Raw genomic sequence first — 16101 nt, 5'->3', positions numbered from 1 at the left:
CGATTAGAGGAGAAAGCACTTGATGCGGCCGACCGGCCACCTCGTGGCCGCGATAGAGAGGCCTCCCGGCCCTCCACTCAAGCCGCACCCCGTACAAAGGCACGGGAATATGCGCCGGACTTACGAGACATGTTGGAGGACAAGGCAAGGCAAACACGCTCGATCTACGGATCACGTGGGCGCCCCACGGCTTGAGACGGTAACCGTCACGCCGGCCACAAATTCAGCAGGGCCGAACACAGCTCATTGGAGCTACGTCATGATATCGCCCAGTACAGAGGCGCCGCACACCCACTATGCTTTACAGACGAAATAATGGATCATCAAATCCCCGAGGGTTTCAAACCCGTAAACATCGAATCATATGATGGCACAACAGATCCTGCGGTATGGATCGAGGATTATCTCCTTCATATCCACATGGCCCGCGGCGACGATTTCCACACCATCAAATACCTCCCACTCAAGCTTAAAGGACCAGCTCGGCATTGGCTTAACAGCTTGCCAACAGGATCAATCAGTTGTTGGGAGGACCTGGAAGTCGCATTCCTAGACAATTTCCAGGGCACTTATGTGCGACCCCCCCAGACGCCGATGACCTAAGTCACGTAATTCAGCAGCCAGAGGAGTCGGCCAGGCAATTCTGGACACGGTTCTTAACAAAGAAAAATCAAATAGTCGACTGTCCGGACGCTGAGGCCCTAGCAGCCTTCAAGCACAATATCTGTGACGAGTGGCTGGCCCGGCACCTTGGACAGGAAAAGCCGAAATCTATGGCAGCACTCACGACACTCATTACCCGCTTTTGCACGGGAGAAGACAGCTGGCTTGCTCGTAGCAACAATATGACCAAGAACCCTGGTAATTCGGACACCAGGGACAGTAGTGGCAGGTCGCGTCGCAACAAGCAGAAGCGCCGCATTAACGGCGACAATGCCGAGGATACGGCAATTAATGTCGGATTCAGAGGCTCTAAATCCGGTCAGCAGAAAAAACCATTCAAAAGGAATCCTAGGGGCCCATCCAGTTTGGACCGAATACTCGACCGCTTGTGCCAGATACATGGCACCCCCGAAAAGCCGGCCAATCACACCAACAGGGATTGTTGGGTGTTCAAGCAGGCAGGCAAGTTAAACGCCGAAAATGAAGACAAGGGGCTGCATAGCGATGACGACGAGGAGCCCCGGCCGCCGAAGAATAGTGGACAGAAGGGTTTTCCCCCACAAGTGCGGACCGTGAACATGATATATGCAACCCACGTCCCCAAAAGGGAGCGGAAGCGCGCGTTAAGGGATGTATACACGGTAGAGCCAGTCGCCCCAAAGTTCAACCCATGGTCCTCCTGCCCGATCACCTTTGATCGAAGGGACCATCCCACTAGCATCCGTCATGGCGGGTTCGCTGCATTGGTCCTAGACCCAATTATTGACGGATTTCATCTCACTAGAGTCCTTATGGACGGCGGCAGCAACCTGAACCTGCTTTACCAGGATAAAGTGCGGAAAATGGGCATAGATCCCTCGAGGATTAAGCCCACCAAAACGACCTTTAAAGGCAAAATACCAGGTGTAGAGGCCAACTGTACAGGCTCAGTCACACTTGAAGTGGTGTTCGGATCTCCGGATAATTTCCGAAGCGAGGAGTTAATCTTCGATATAGTCCCATTTCGCAGTGGTTATCACGCACTGCTCGGGCGAACCGCATTCGCTAAGTTCAATGCGGTACCGCACTATGCATACCTTAAGCTCAAGATGCCAGGCCCTCAAGGAATAATTACAGTCAATGGAAACACTGAACGCTCCCTCCGAACGGAGGAGCACACGGCGGCCCTTGTAGCAGAAGTACAAAGCAGCCTCTCCATGCAGTTCTCCAGTCCGGCCACTAAACGACCGGACACCGTCAAGCGCACCCGGAGTAACCTACAACAAGACCGCCTGGCACGATCCGAGCAGGCGTAGCAATGCGGCCCCAACCCCAACCCTCGCAAAAAGGCGACGCCAGTACTTCGCGTACATAACTACACTCTAGAGATACCATGGGTACAGGGGGAGGGGCACCATCGCGGCACGCCCAAAAATACGGCTTAAACCGTACCAGGGGCTGCCGATTTTTTAATTTTCTCTTACTTTCAGGACTCCATCCTTTGGAAGGCCTGTTCAGCAGTTCAATTGACGCACAAACGATGCAAGAACCAGGGAAGCAGACAAGCCACGCCGCAGTACGGAACTCCCAGGTGGTCTCTATCACGAGCAGTATACCTGTTCCGCATACTATTCCACAGCTTGCCCCTGGAACGGACATGTTAACTAGTCCAACCTTCCACTTCTCGCATTATTTGTATCGTTCTGCTTTGATCGCAGCCCTTTTTAATAAACAATGCATAGCTTTCGTCTATTTTTGCATTACCTTTTTTCTTTATATATGCTCCTTAATGACATGTTGCACCCGTACACGTTGGTACGGCCAAAATACGCCAGGGGCTTTAGTACCCCTCAATATGGTGTGAGAAGTCTGAACACTTTAACAAGTGCAGCACCCCGAACTTATAGCATTATATGCATCGGCTCCGAATCATGTCTTGGGTCAATAGTTGGGTTTGCCCGGCTCCTATGTTTTGGTGCCTTACGTTCCGCTATATCGGCTAAGGTAGCACTAGGAGAACCACTGCGATTGTGCCCCCGTTGAGCTGGGTCGAGCACCTCAGTGGAGAAAGCTAAAACTGACTGTCATGATGAAGCGAGAGCTGGTCGCTGTTCGAGAGGTTTTTCGAGTCCCTAAAGACTTATGCCGCTTAGGGAGAGGAGTCGGCTCTGTCCGGCCAAGGCGTGGATAGCGCCCCGAACTCGGCCTTCCAAATACCAGGGGCTTCACCGAAATTTAAAATTATAGAATTCTATGGCTAAGTGAGAGTGTTCACGCATTATAGTCTGATTGCCTTGTTCGTTGGGCTGAGCGCCTCCCTCGAAGGACCCAAACATGGGAAAAAGAGCGCTCAGGTTTATCCCCGAACACCCCAGCACTAGCGGCACGGGGGCAGAAGCCGACGACTCGCCATCTCTCAGAATTGATAAACAACCGCACAGAAGGTAATATTTTGAATTCCAACAACATTGCTTAGCGTGTATAAACAAGTTTTCAGCGCACAGGACAAAACGAGCAAGTTTCACTAAAAATTTACATCCCTAGAACATTCATCCACCACAAGGCAGGCACCCTTCAGGACATCCTTATAGTAATTCTCGGGCTTGCGATGCTCTTTCCCCGGCGGTGGCCCGTCCTTCACCAGCTTCTCAGCATCCAGCTTACCCCAGTGCACCTTAGCACGGGCAAGGGCCCTATGGGCACCTTCAATGCAGACGGAGCGCTTGATGACTTCGAGCCTTGGACAGGCCTCCACCAACCGCCGCACCAGCCCGAAATAGCTCCCAGGCAGAGCCCCTCCAGGCCATAGCCGAACAATAAGGCCCTTCATGGCCTGTTCGGCCGCCTTGTGGAGCTCGACCAGTTGCTTCAGCTGGTTGCTCAGGGGCATGGGGTGTCTGGCCTCAGCATACTGAGACCAGAACACCTTCTCTGTCGAGCTGCCCTCCTCGGCTCGATAGAATGCGGCGGCATCGGACACACTCCGGGGAAGATCTGCGAACGCTCCTGGAGAGCTCCGGATTCGGGTAAGTAACAAGTAACTCGCGTTTATGTGTTTGCTTTGCATAAAGAATGCCTTACCCGCCGCTATCTTCTTCACCTCATCCAACTCCTGGAGGGTCTTCTGGGATTCGGCCTTGGCAGACTTGGCATTTTCAATAGCCACCGTGAGCTCGGACGCTCGCGTCTTTGAGTCAAGCTCCAAACTCTCATGTTTTTCCATGAGAGCCTGGAGCTCCTGCCGCACCTTGCCAACCTCGGCCTCATACTTCTCCCGCTCGGTGCGCTCCGAGGCCGCCCTCTTCTCGGCCTCGACCAACGCTTGCTTAAGGGTCACCACTTCAGACGTGGCCCCTAAAATAGCCACGATAATCCTGTCATTCTTTGCAATTGCACCTTTTTATATATATTTAAAAACAAGGTATTTCTTACCTTCATTGTCCTCGAGCTGCTTCTTGGCACGCCCGAGCTCTTGCTCAGACCGCTCGAGGTTCTGCTTTAGCGTGTCCACTTCCGCAGTCAGTGCGGCGGACGCAAGCAGGGAAGCCTGCATATGCATATTGACTCATTCTTGTTAGACTCCTGTGAATTCTATTTGATCCTCTATTCGGCTTTTCTTCCCGAACGCCAAACAGAGCATTAGGGGCTACTGTCTATGCGGTACTATTATTTACACATTCTTTACTTACCTCAAAGCCTGTCAAAAGGCTAGTACAAGCTTCAGTCAGTCCGCTCTTGGCGGACTGAACCTTCTGGACCACCGCACTCATAATAGTGCGGTGCTCCTCGTCGATGGAGGCGCCTTGGAGCGCCTCCAACATATTGTCCGGCGCCTCCGGTTGGACGGGGGCCGCCGGCACGATGGACTTGCTCCTCTTGGAAGGAGGTCCCCCGCCAGACTTTGGAACCTTTGAAGGTTCCGGAGCGGTGTCCGGTCTAGAGCCGGACTTGGAGCCCTGAGGGGTTTCATCCCCTTTACCCCTGGAGTCCGGGAGGTCGCCTTGCGACGCCTCCAGGACCACCTCCTCCCAGCTTGGAACCTGTTGGGACAACACTTCGGTGTCGTCCGTAGGGCGGGGGGAGGAAGCCGTCGGAAGCGAGTTCACATCCGACGAGTCCTGTGAGCCGCTCGACGACGCGTCGAGCCGGTCTTTGGGTGGGCTGCATAAACATATTCGACGTAAGGGAAAGCTGTGCAATAAACGAATACTATGAATTACTCTGGTATTCGGATACTTACGATTTCGCCAGGGGCTTGGCCCTGGGCTGCCACTCCTCTCCGCCGTCGACGTCGGTGGAGTAGTCCGGAGGAAGGGTTTTCCCCTTCTTGGACCCTCCGGCCTCCCTAGAGAGGGCGGCCTTCCTTTTCTTCTCTCCTCCCGCTGGAGGAGGAGAGTTCTCCTCTGCTTCCTCCTCGTCTTCGCGGGAGGAATGCGCCTCGGAACCATCGGATGATGGATCCGACACCTCCTGGCGCCGGGCACTCTTTCGAGTCCCCACGACCTTCTTCTCCGGCACCACATAGGGTGCCGGTACCAGCAGCTTCGCCAAGCGAGCATCCGCTGGGCCTTCGGACAAAGGAGCCGGACAGTTGATCTGTCTCGACGTCACCTGCCAATCCTGTCAAAGGTAAGGGAGCTTAGATCCCGCATGGAGTCAAACTATGAAAAACTAATACCCTGTAAAAGGAGAAAAACAGCTTACCGCGAGAGCGTGACGCTACGCACTGAATCCGCGATCCTCGGTAGCGGATGCGGGAGCATCAGCGCCTTTGAAAAGCACCTTCCAGGCATCTTCGCACGTCTTGTCGAAGAGCCTGCTCAGAGTTTGGTGCCGCGCCGGGTCGAACTCCCACAGGTTGAAAGCCCGTTGTTGACACGGGAGGATCAGACGGATGAGCATAACCTGGACTACGTTGACAAGTTTGAGCTTCTTATCCGCCAGGGTTTGGATGCATGTTTGGAGTCCGGTCAGCTCTTCTTTTTTACCCCAAGACAGGCTCGTCTCCTTTTAGGAGGTGAGCCACGTAGGGGGTCCAAATCGAAACCCGAGGGGTGCGGCCCATTCGGCATCGTGCGGCTCGGTGATGTAAAACCACCCCGATTGCCACCCCTTCAGGGTCTCCACAAAGGAGCCCTCGAGCCATAGGACATTGGCCATCTTGCCCACCATGGCACCTCCGCACTCCGCCTGGTTGCCGCGCACCACCTTCGGCTTGACGTTGAAAGTCTTGAGCCATAGGACGAAATGGGGGCGGATGCGAAGGAAGGCCTCGCACACGACGATAAATGCCGAGATGTTGAGGATGAAGTTCAGGGCCAGATCGTGGAAATCCAGGCCGTAGTAGAACATGAGCCCCCGGACAAATGGGTGGAGAGGGAAGCCCAGTCCGCGGAGGAAATGGGGGAGGAACACCACCCTCTCATGGGGCCTAGGGGTGGGGATGAGCTGCCCCTTTTCGGGGAGCCGGTACGCGATGTCGTTAGACAGGCATCCGGCCTTCCTCAGCTTTTTGATATGTCCCTCCGTGACGGAGGAGACCATCCACTTGCCTCCTGCTCCGGACATGGCTGGAGAAGGTTGAGGTGGGAGTGCGGACTTGGGCGCTGGAGCTCGAGTACGCAAGAATGGATAGGTGAAGGAGGAAGAAGGCGTAGGTGAAAAGGTGGATCCTTATCCCCTTATATGGGTGGACACAACTACATGTCCCCACCAGCCTGGTAAAACTCGCTTATCTCCAAGCGCCGTAATCAATGGCGCGGTTGGGTTACCCACGCTCGTATTGATGAGAATCCCGGGATAAGGGGACACGATCTCTGCTTTAACAAGACGTGCCAAGGAAACTGCCTGGCATAACGCGCTAAGGTGGGATAATGAAACGACTTGGATAAAGGCTTGGCCGTGGTATGTCACGCTACGGAATACGTCAGCAGATTAGATTGGTGTAAATATTATTCTCTCTATGGCAATATGTGGAAACTTATTTTGCAGAGCCGGACACTATCTTTGTGTTCAAAATCTTCTACGAAGTACTTGGAGGAGGAACCCGCCTTGCAATGCCGAAGACAATCTGCGCGCCGGACTCGTCGTCATTGAAGCCTGGTTCAGGGGCTACTGAGGGAGTCCTGAATTAGGGGGTGTCCGGATAACCGGACTATATCCTTTGGCCGGACTACTGGACTGTGAAGATACAAGATTGAAGACTCCGTCCCGTCCGGAAGGGACTTTCCTTGGCGTGGAAGGCAAGCTTGGCGATACGGATATGTAGATCTCCTACCATTGTAACCGACTCTATGTAACCCTAACCCCATCCGGTGTCTATATAAACCAGAGGGTTTTAGTCCGTAGGACAACATACACATCAACAATCATACCATAGGCTAACTTCTAGGGTTTAGCCTCTTCGATCTCATGGTAGATCTACTCTTGTACTACCCATATCATCAATATTAATCAAGCAGGATGTAGGGTTTTACCTCCATCAAGAGGGCCCGAACCTGGGTAAAACTTCGTGTCCCTTGCCTCCTGTTACCATCCGGCCTAGACGCACAGTTCAGGACCCCCTACCCGAGATCCGTCGGTTTTGACACCGACAACCATGATTTCAGATCTGAACCTATTATGTTTTCATCAATATATGATAGTTCTTGATCCTATCTTGCAAGTCTATAGTCACCTACTATGTGTTATGATCCGGCAACCCCGAAGTGACAATAATAGGGACCAGTCCCGGTGATGACCGTAGTTTGAGGAGTTCATGTATTCACTATGTGTTAATACTTTGGTCCGGTACTCTACTAAAAGGAGGCCTTAATATCCCTTAGTTTCCGCCAGGACCCCGCTGCCACGGGAGGGTAGGACAAAAGATGTCATGCAAGTTCTTTTCCATAAGTACATATGACTATATTCGGAATACATGCCTACACTACATTGATGAATTGGAGCTAGTTCTGTGTCACCCTAGGTTATGACTGTTACATGATCGATCGCATCTGGCATAATTCTCTATCACCGATCCATTGCTTACGAGCTTTCCATATATTATTCTTTGCTTATTTACTTTTCCGTTGCTATTGTTATCATCACTATAAAACACCAAAAATATTACTTTTGCTACCGTTATCACTACTATCATATTACTTTGCTACTAAACACTTTGCTGCAGATATTAAGTTTCCAGTTGTGGTTGAATTGACAACTCGCCTGCTAATACTTGAGAATATTCTTTGGCTCCCCTTGTGTCGAATCAATAAATTTGGGTTGAATACTCTACCCTCGAAAACGGTTGCGATCCCCTATACTTGTGGGTTATCACATCTCGTCGGATTCGGCAACGGCTCGCTGAAGCACTCTGGGTCTGCATCGCATCATGAGGATTATGGCAGTGGTGGTCATCTCCTACGTCGGAGGTGGTCGACCTGGGTCTGGATGATCGGATCACGAGCTCTGTAATCTAGTCCCGGCTACAAGTCGGGGAGACATAGTTGCCGGTGAAAACTGAGCCGATGGCGGACAATGGCGGCGTTTTGCACCGTTACCTTGATGAAGGCGTCGTTCTGTAACTACCGTCGACCCACTCATGCTGCTTCGGGGGAAACCCTATGATCTGGTTTTCCAGATCGGACGATGGCGGCACTATGGTGTCGTTTCTCTCTTGGGAGTATCGTTTGTGGAGCAGCGCTGGAAGTCAGAGGTAGGAGGTGGAGTGGCTTCGTCTTGCACGGAGCTTCGATGGAGATGTCAAGTCATGCCTGGCCGACAGGTGCTACGCTTTGTCATGCCTGGCCGGTAGGTGCTACGCACGACAGATCTTCCAAAGACTTCAAGTTGTGTCGGCTAGTGGTACTTGGCGGCATTGGTGCTGAGGTGTACCGGCGGCGACCGCGACGTGCTAAGCAGTTCGCCCGTAGGGAGGTGGTGATGTTAGGCGCCATAGTGGTGTCGACGGCAGCTAGACTGGGCAAGGATGATGCGTCAGTACAACTCTGAAGATGGAGTGGTGGCAGTTGGCGGCGGCGGCTTCTGAGAGCGCGTCGGACCGGTGTGTGCCCCATACCCGGCAAGTGGCTTGGTTGGGGCCTCAGGTCTTAGATGTTAGACTTGACTGCGTGGTCTGTGGTATTAGGCCCGAACTATCAGCACCCCTTCATCAACTGGATATGAGTAGCGACAGATGTTGCCTAGACGGTGGCTTCAGACTTACTGTTGTATTTCTTTGTACGATCTTTTATGAATAATTAATAAAGTGGCTGCATGCATCGCCCAGATGCAGAGGCCGGGGTCTTCCTCCTTTAAAAAAAACTATGGCGACTACGGCTCCAGGGCACCGGTCCTTTGAGTCATGCACACGAAGACTTTCTGGCAGTCAACAACAATGTTAGCCCAGGTCCGGTATGGAAGCAGTGACAATGGTTAGAGGTAGTGGTCGTTTGGTGATCCAAAAATTTCAATGTAATTTTAATTAATTATCTTCCGGTGAATTTTTTATATTTTACAAATATCTATTCTTTCTGAAGGGAAAAGAAAAGATCAAGGCCTACTCTGCACTGGGGGACCGCCCACTGCACATCAGGCTAGTTATAGTGGGGGTAACTTAGCAAGTAACACAATGCAGTCTAAGATGAGTTTGCTTATGTGGCATTATTTAATAAAAAGAGATGTGTTTAAAGTTCCAACATAATATGTTACTGTAACACAGCACTTCTTAAAAAAAGATGAGCCAACAAATTAATAAATGAATTCAACTATAACATTATTACTATGTTTCTTTTTGCACTATAAAGATAATAACTGCATAACACTAACACTGGTATAGTAGAGTTACTGCCCGCTGTGACGAGCGTCAGCCGCGTCGAGCAACAGGATGCGTCCAACGGTAAAAAAGCCGCGTCGAGCAACAGGATGCGTCCAACGGTACTTTCAGGCGAAGAAGAGAATGTGTTACCACGCTTTTCCGCCTTCGTGCTGAGCTTACGGTTTTCCCCCTACCATGCGTCCCCCGCTCCTCCCCCGCGTCGCCTCCGCCGCCTCCGCCACGCCTCCTCGCCGCCAGCGCACCGTCAGGCCGCCGATGCCGCCCTCCCCTGCCCTCCTCTCCTCCACCCCACCGCCGGCCGCACCCACAGAAACCCCCAAGCCCGAGACCACCCACCAGCACCCTCCCCCCGCCCGCCGCCGCCTACCCCTCGCCGACGAGGAGTGGCACCCGCTCCCCCTCTCCCTCGCCGAGCTCTCCCTCCCGCTCACCCTCCCCACCGGCCAGACCTTCCTCTGGCGCCGCACCTCGCTCTCCCCGCTCCGATTCACCGCTGCCGTGGGCCCGCACCTCGTCTCCCTCTCCCACCTCCCCGACGACGACCGCCTCGCCTTCCTCCTCCACAACGGCGACCCCGCCTCCCCCTCCGTAGCCACCGCCCGGGCCGCGCTGTGCGACTATCTGAACGCGGCCGTCCCCCTCGCCGACCTCTGGGTCCGGTTCACCGCCGCCGATGCGCGCTTCGCGGAGGTCGCGGCACGGCTCGGCGGCGGTGGCGCACGGGTGCTCAGGCAGGACCCGGTCGAGTGTCTGTTCCAGTTCCTCTGCTCCTCCAACAACAACATCGCGCGGATCGAGAAGATGGTCTGGACGCTGGCCGGATACGGAGAGCGGCTCGGAGAGGTCGGCGGCTTCGTCTTCCACCGGTTCCCCACTGTCGAGCGGCTCGCGCAGGTGTCAGAGCAGGAGCTTCGGGAGGCTGGGTTTGGGTACAGGTCCGTCAGTTCCTGCCTCGTGTGTACTGTATCTATCTTCTTAGTTATATACGGAGTACAATTTATGCTACGCTCTAAGCATTGGCAGTCTTTTTGTGTTGAATTCAGCACAGCTAGTCTGGTTTTGTTGTAGCGTCATTGTCTTGAGATGAACTAATTGTTATTTCAGCTTGTGTTGTGTGGCACATGGTTCCATCTACTTGCTGTTAATTCAGTTATAGGTAGTCCTTAATGTACTCTGTTTAGCATCCAGATATGTCCACCTGTCGTGTTTGTTGAGAAATGAAAATCCTGTGCTATGGGTGGCCATATCAGGGGGCTGATTATTCAATAATTCAAGCGATGAGCAGTTGTATTCTTGTTTAGTGATGATGGTATTGATATCCTACTTCCTACTGTCTTACATGTATGAATGTACTGAAGAATCTCAGTATCACATTTGTCTAATTGTGTGCATAAATTTCAACTGTGGAAAAACAACCTCACACATACAATTACTGATTTTGGATAGATTGTCTGAATCATATCTCAGTTATGAGTATCTGTAGTTCATGCAGCATTACTAGATACTTACACTAAACTGATTTGAGAAAATGTTTCTGTTCCTACGAATGAGCAGGGCAAAGTATGTTGTTGGCACTGCTAAAGAATTGATGGCCAAGCCTGGTGGAGGCGCAAAATGGCTTGCCTTGCTGCGTGACAGGGAACTTCCAGAGGTAATTGAGGGTCTTTGTACGCTGCCAGGTGTTGGTCCAAAAGTTGCAGCCTGCATTGCTCTGTTCTCTCTTGATAAGAATCAGGCTATTCCTGTCGACACACATGTCTGGAAGGTATGCTATGTCTGGTTAACCATTGTACTCTTGCTGTAAAAATGGCTTAATCTGATGTGCCTTTCCACCTACTCTTTGTCCATTCTCACAAAATTAGGTGGTTTTGATGGGCTGGTTTTAGTTATGATAGTCCTTTTCTGTTGGTTAGCAACAAGTTGAAGGCTTCACCTAGATGAATTGTAAGAGTTTGGACCATGTTAACATGTTATACATTTCCTAAGCTAATCATGCTTAAATTTCATGGGTTGATGGATGTACCAATACCAAATTGTTATATTGTCGGGAAATAAAATTTTCATCCTTTGAAATGGGTGAAGTAACCAATCGCCACTGAAATTTATACAAAATGAAAGTAATGTTCAGAAATGACAACTCTTGTGTGGGTTCAAAAATACATTTGAACCTTGAGGATGCAGTGTCAAGAAAGATTCTCTGGATATGTTCTATATGATTTGAAAGCCTATTTTGTTTGTCTTCAAACCCTAACCATGTGGAGTTTACAGGTTGCTACACAATATATGTTGCCTGAGCTAGCTGGCAAGAGCCTGACTCCAAAACTGAGCATTGTTGTTGCCGATGCATTTGTAGCCAAATTTGGCGAGTATGCTGGTTGGGCGCAGAATGTTCTCTTTATTGGCCAGCTACCTGCTAAAAAACTTGTGGCCACCGAAGTTACCAGTGACACTGCGAAACCTACCAAGAGGAAACGTGCGACGAAGATGGTTGAAATACAGGCATGAGAGAGCATGGATAGCAACTGTAGCAAGGTTTGCCTTCTTTTCTCGTTGTCTTTCGGGACCATGATGTTCGTTCACTAATTTTTGTATTGTGTATTAACTTTTGCAGGAAAATGTTGGAGAATGTCAGAGCAGGTCAGCGGATTGATTACCCGAAATCCTGTTGAAACGAAGTGCTGGAAAATGTTTTGAACCACCCAACGCTATCCTCTGAAAATGATGGCAACTTTCTTTTGGTAGAATTCGTTGGAAGGTTCTTTTTTCTTTCCAAGTAGAGTAATCATTAGTACTTGAGCAAAGTAACATTTGACATTCCATTCACATCTTCTGATGACAGATAGCATGAGTAGTCATCCCCATCTTAATTTTGGAAGAGGAAGGCTATCTTAGTGTATGATTGGCCTACCGCGTCCTATATAAAAGGGAGGTGTAGAGGCTATTATTATATTGTTAGCCAAATGGCGGTGAGGAATTTTGAACACTTGTGTTGTAAATCATGTAGTTTCCCTCGAAAACTGATCTCCATTCATGTACTTGATTCAACATGGTTTAACATGCTGAATATGTTCATAGATAATGGGAGAGATATCTCTGAATCTGATCAGAACGAGAGTTCATATTCAATTTGATTTGTGAATATGCTGATATGTTCAGGTGTGTATGATTTTGATCAGCGCCCAATTTGAATTATGCTGTTCTATCCTCTCCCAAACAACGATTACGGTTCCTTTGGTTCAACGAGTGCGGGAGATTCCTTCATTTTGCCCCTTTCCTCTCCCCAAGGCCGGCGGCAGCCTGGAGACGACGGTGTGGGAGCTCGTCGAACAATAATACTAGGGAGTAGCAAACTTAAAATATCTCACTACCTTTCAAGCAAAAGACAATAATAGCAAACTTTCAAATATTGAAGCAACAATCAAAGTCTAAACTATGTCATGAATAAAAAAAATGGTTTGTGATAATAAATATTTCTTGGGTAATGAAAATCTGAGGACAACAAGTGGTGGAGATGGATATTTAAAACGGAAATTTTAGTGTTGAGGGCATTTACCAAAATACGACTCGACGCATCTCTTCTCTACTTGCTCATCTCACCTCCTCAGTTCCCGAATCAAAAAAAGTGTCGAATTCTGCTCTATGGTATGACTTATATAGATGTATACACAGACGAGTGTACGTAGCAGAATTGTGACACCATGTGCCACCATTACCTTATATAATGACGGTGACTGGAGTTGTAGGTGTTGAGTGGTTCCGCTTGCGTTGATGTTTGCATCGCTCACAAGTTTCTTGTGCATTATCCTCATTCCTTCTATAAAAATATGGTACACCACTTGGATTATGACTTGAGAAAATATTATTTGTCAGATAATAAGCCACGATCTGGTATTGCAACATGGAATAGCTAGATCGTCATTAAAACTAGAATAAGATGCCACATTGGGCTAGAAGTCTTAAGTAGGATTCACAACTTTATTTATTATTACATCTCTTAGCACTTGAGCTCCAGCTAGCCATACTAGATAGATGGTCATACAAGTATTCAGGAAATACAAAGCTTTAGATTATATGATGCCCATTAATTCCAGCCCCCACATGTGCCTTCTAGGTCATATTCCGCAATTCACCATATGTGTAGTTGTAGTAGTCCTCGCCTGGGTACCCTTCTCCTCACCTATTCAAATTCACTAATATGGTTTGCTCTAAGTGAGAGGGGATTAATATCAAGAAACAACAATAATAATACTTTTTCAAGATATGTAAAGACTATTTACATGTTCAAAAAAAATAGTAATCCAGAATTATTCTTGTGAGAACATGTACTAGATATATCCAATGGGCCAAAACATAATACACATATTAAGAAAATGACATATTGTTTTTGATGAAAAAACTAAATGATATTTGAATTGATTATTACTATCAAGATATATCTGTGAAGAAAAATGTTGAATGAAAAAGATATCAGGCTTTAAACTTCCAAATGTACCTACCGTAATACTATTTTAGAAATTAGGGATCAACTAGTTTCCAACTGCTAGAAAAGTCATGCGAAAAGATCAACTAAGAGACAACAATAGTTATGGTTCTTCCCCTTTTCTAGTTCAAGTGTTGCCGAGTATAAGAAATTACATCACCATAAGATCACCACACAGACTAAGAAACTAAAAGTAACTAGAATGAATGTCAACGAATAAAAATTAATTGTATTACTGTAGTTTGTGCAATGTAGATAGTGAGGTATTACCGTATAGAAATTTCTATAGGGATAAATGACTGAGTGACGTAGATTAATTCTCATAGAAATATCTTTGATTTGCATAGAATCAAGTTGGAGCATGAACATGCCACTCATAGTAGACAGAACAATCACATTTGCTTCCTCATCATACCCCACCAAAAATATCCACATGTGACCACTAGGCATTGTCTGCGGAAACAACCCATCCAGTGGAGCAATTTTCTTCAGCAACACCATCACAGTTGGATTTCCTCTCCCATAATTTAATTGTAAGTTCTGACACAATGGCCATACCAAGTCCATTATCCTCTATCCGTAAGAGATGATAAGAAAGCTCGACATGTCCATTATGTGTGTCTGCTGGCTTCTCAATCAGACCAAGACTCTGCCTTTCAAAATCATGCACAAGGACTTCACCTCCAACAAGCAACCAGTAAAGTACATTTCCAATCAGAATGCTGGGTCTCAAGGGAGAAATTACTTTCTTGGTTTCCACGGAGACAATATCTCCCCATACACCAGATATCGATTCGTAGACGCAGGTTGAAGCATCTGTGTCTCTGTTGAAGATCAAGACCAATTTGAACGGGCTCGAGAAGCAATCACCGTGCACATGACCATCTTCGACATTAGTGCACAACACAGTGGCATTCCAACACTCCCATTTGTCACCATTGAGCCCTGATGGCATTGTCAAATGGTTGTGTTGTTGACCATTGAGTGGATCCCACACAATCAAACCCGTTGGCATGGGGGAATGTAGTGACATTTCGAATAGGACAGCGAGGCCATGGCGGCATCCCATGAAGCGCAACTCCTTGAACGGGTTGTGGCTGTGTGGCACGAGAAAGCGACCAGCAGGGATGCAGTCAGGCGAGTTAAGGACAGAAGTGAAGACGGTCGCTTTACTGATTAAACACCTTGCAAAGAAGCCAAGCAGAGGTGGTTTCCGGTGATGCTTGCGAAAGCGGCGGAGAAACTTGTGGTTGGAAAGGATGTTACGCCGGCATGGGCAAACAAGCGAGGCGCGCGGGAGGGAGGATGGTTGTGGAGGGAGGTGGAGGAGGATCTCCTGGAGAAGGTCCTCATCATCGAGCGGTAGCACCGACGAGGAAGCGAGGCGGCTCAGAATCGAGTCAGAAATCCCCTCAGCCAATTTGGATTTAGGGTTCCTAAAATTAAAGAGAAGAAGTGAATCATCAATAAACAAAACTGAAATTGGGGAAGTTGGATCTCAGGGAGAAGGTAAGAAAAATCAGGGGCACTCACCTTTTCTCATGGAGGAGATGCGCCATAGGGTCACTAGGAGGGGCGAATGTCGGCGACTGCTTGGTAGAGTCAGTGGAGAGATGCATGCGCTAAGAGGGAGGGGGAGGGGAGAGAGAGAGAGAGAGAGAGAGAGAGAGAGAGAGAGAGAGAGAGAGATGATACCAAAATATCGGCATATTGCGAATACACCTTTTTTAGTAGGCCAAACTTTTTGAGATAGAACTAGTGGATTAGTGTGTGGGAGTGACCTAATCCGGTGGAGGTTTTATTTCGACTATACGCCATGTTGCGCCATGAAGCATGCGCATTAAATTGAAATTTATTAGCTTAGCAATGCCTTCCTTTCTTATCCATTGTTTTATTTTAAAATTCTAATGTGAGGAACATTGTTTCTACAAATGGCTGATATGTGGTAGATAATGGAGAGAGATAGCTCTGGCTGAATCTGGTTGGAACGAGAGTTGATTTTTTGATTTGTAAATATATTTGTTGGTACATCCTACCATACCTTTGCTTTGATGCACATAAACTGATTTAGTCATGTGTGCCTCCTAGGCAACTCGGGTAGCAATGGTGCACCGCCCAATACTACTGTCCTTCAGGACGCCTCCCCTCCCCATTGTCGACTGGC

General features: G+C 48.9%; 1 protein-coding gene across 1 annotated transcript; it reads left to right on the top strand.

Moving 5' to 3' along the window:
* Window positions 1-9563: 9563 nt before the first annotated feature.
* On the top strand, window positions 9564-12583 carry LOC123060153 (N-glycosylase/DNA lyase OGG1). The gene is made up of 4 exons (XM_044482730.1): window positions 9564-10392; window positions 11012-11222; window positions 11726-11989; window positions 12069-12583. The coding sequence occupies exons 1-3, from the start codon at window positions 9632-9634 to the stop codon at window positions 11960-11962; spliced, it is 1209 nt and encodes a 402-aa protein (XP_044338665.1). The 5' UTR covers window positions 9564-9631; the 3' UTR covers window positions 11963-11989; window positions 12069-12583.
* Window positions 12584-16101: the final 3518 nt, after the last annotated feature.

Source organism: Triticum aestivum, chromosome 3A (assembly GCF_018294505.1).
Source record: "Triticum aestivum cultivar Chinese Spring chromosome 3A, IWGSC CS RefSeq v2.1, whole genome shotgun sequence".
NCBI classification, from domain to species: domain Eukaryota; kingdom Viridiplantae; phylum Streptophyta; class Magnoliopsida; order Poales; family Poaceae; genus Triticum; species Triticum aestivum.
This window is presented reverse-complemented; position numbering and strand designations above follow the sequence as displayed.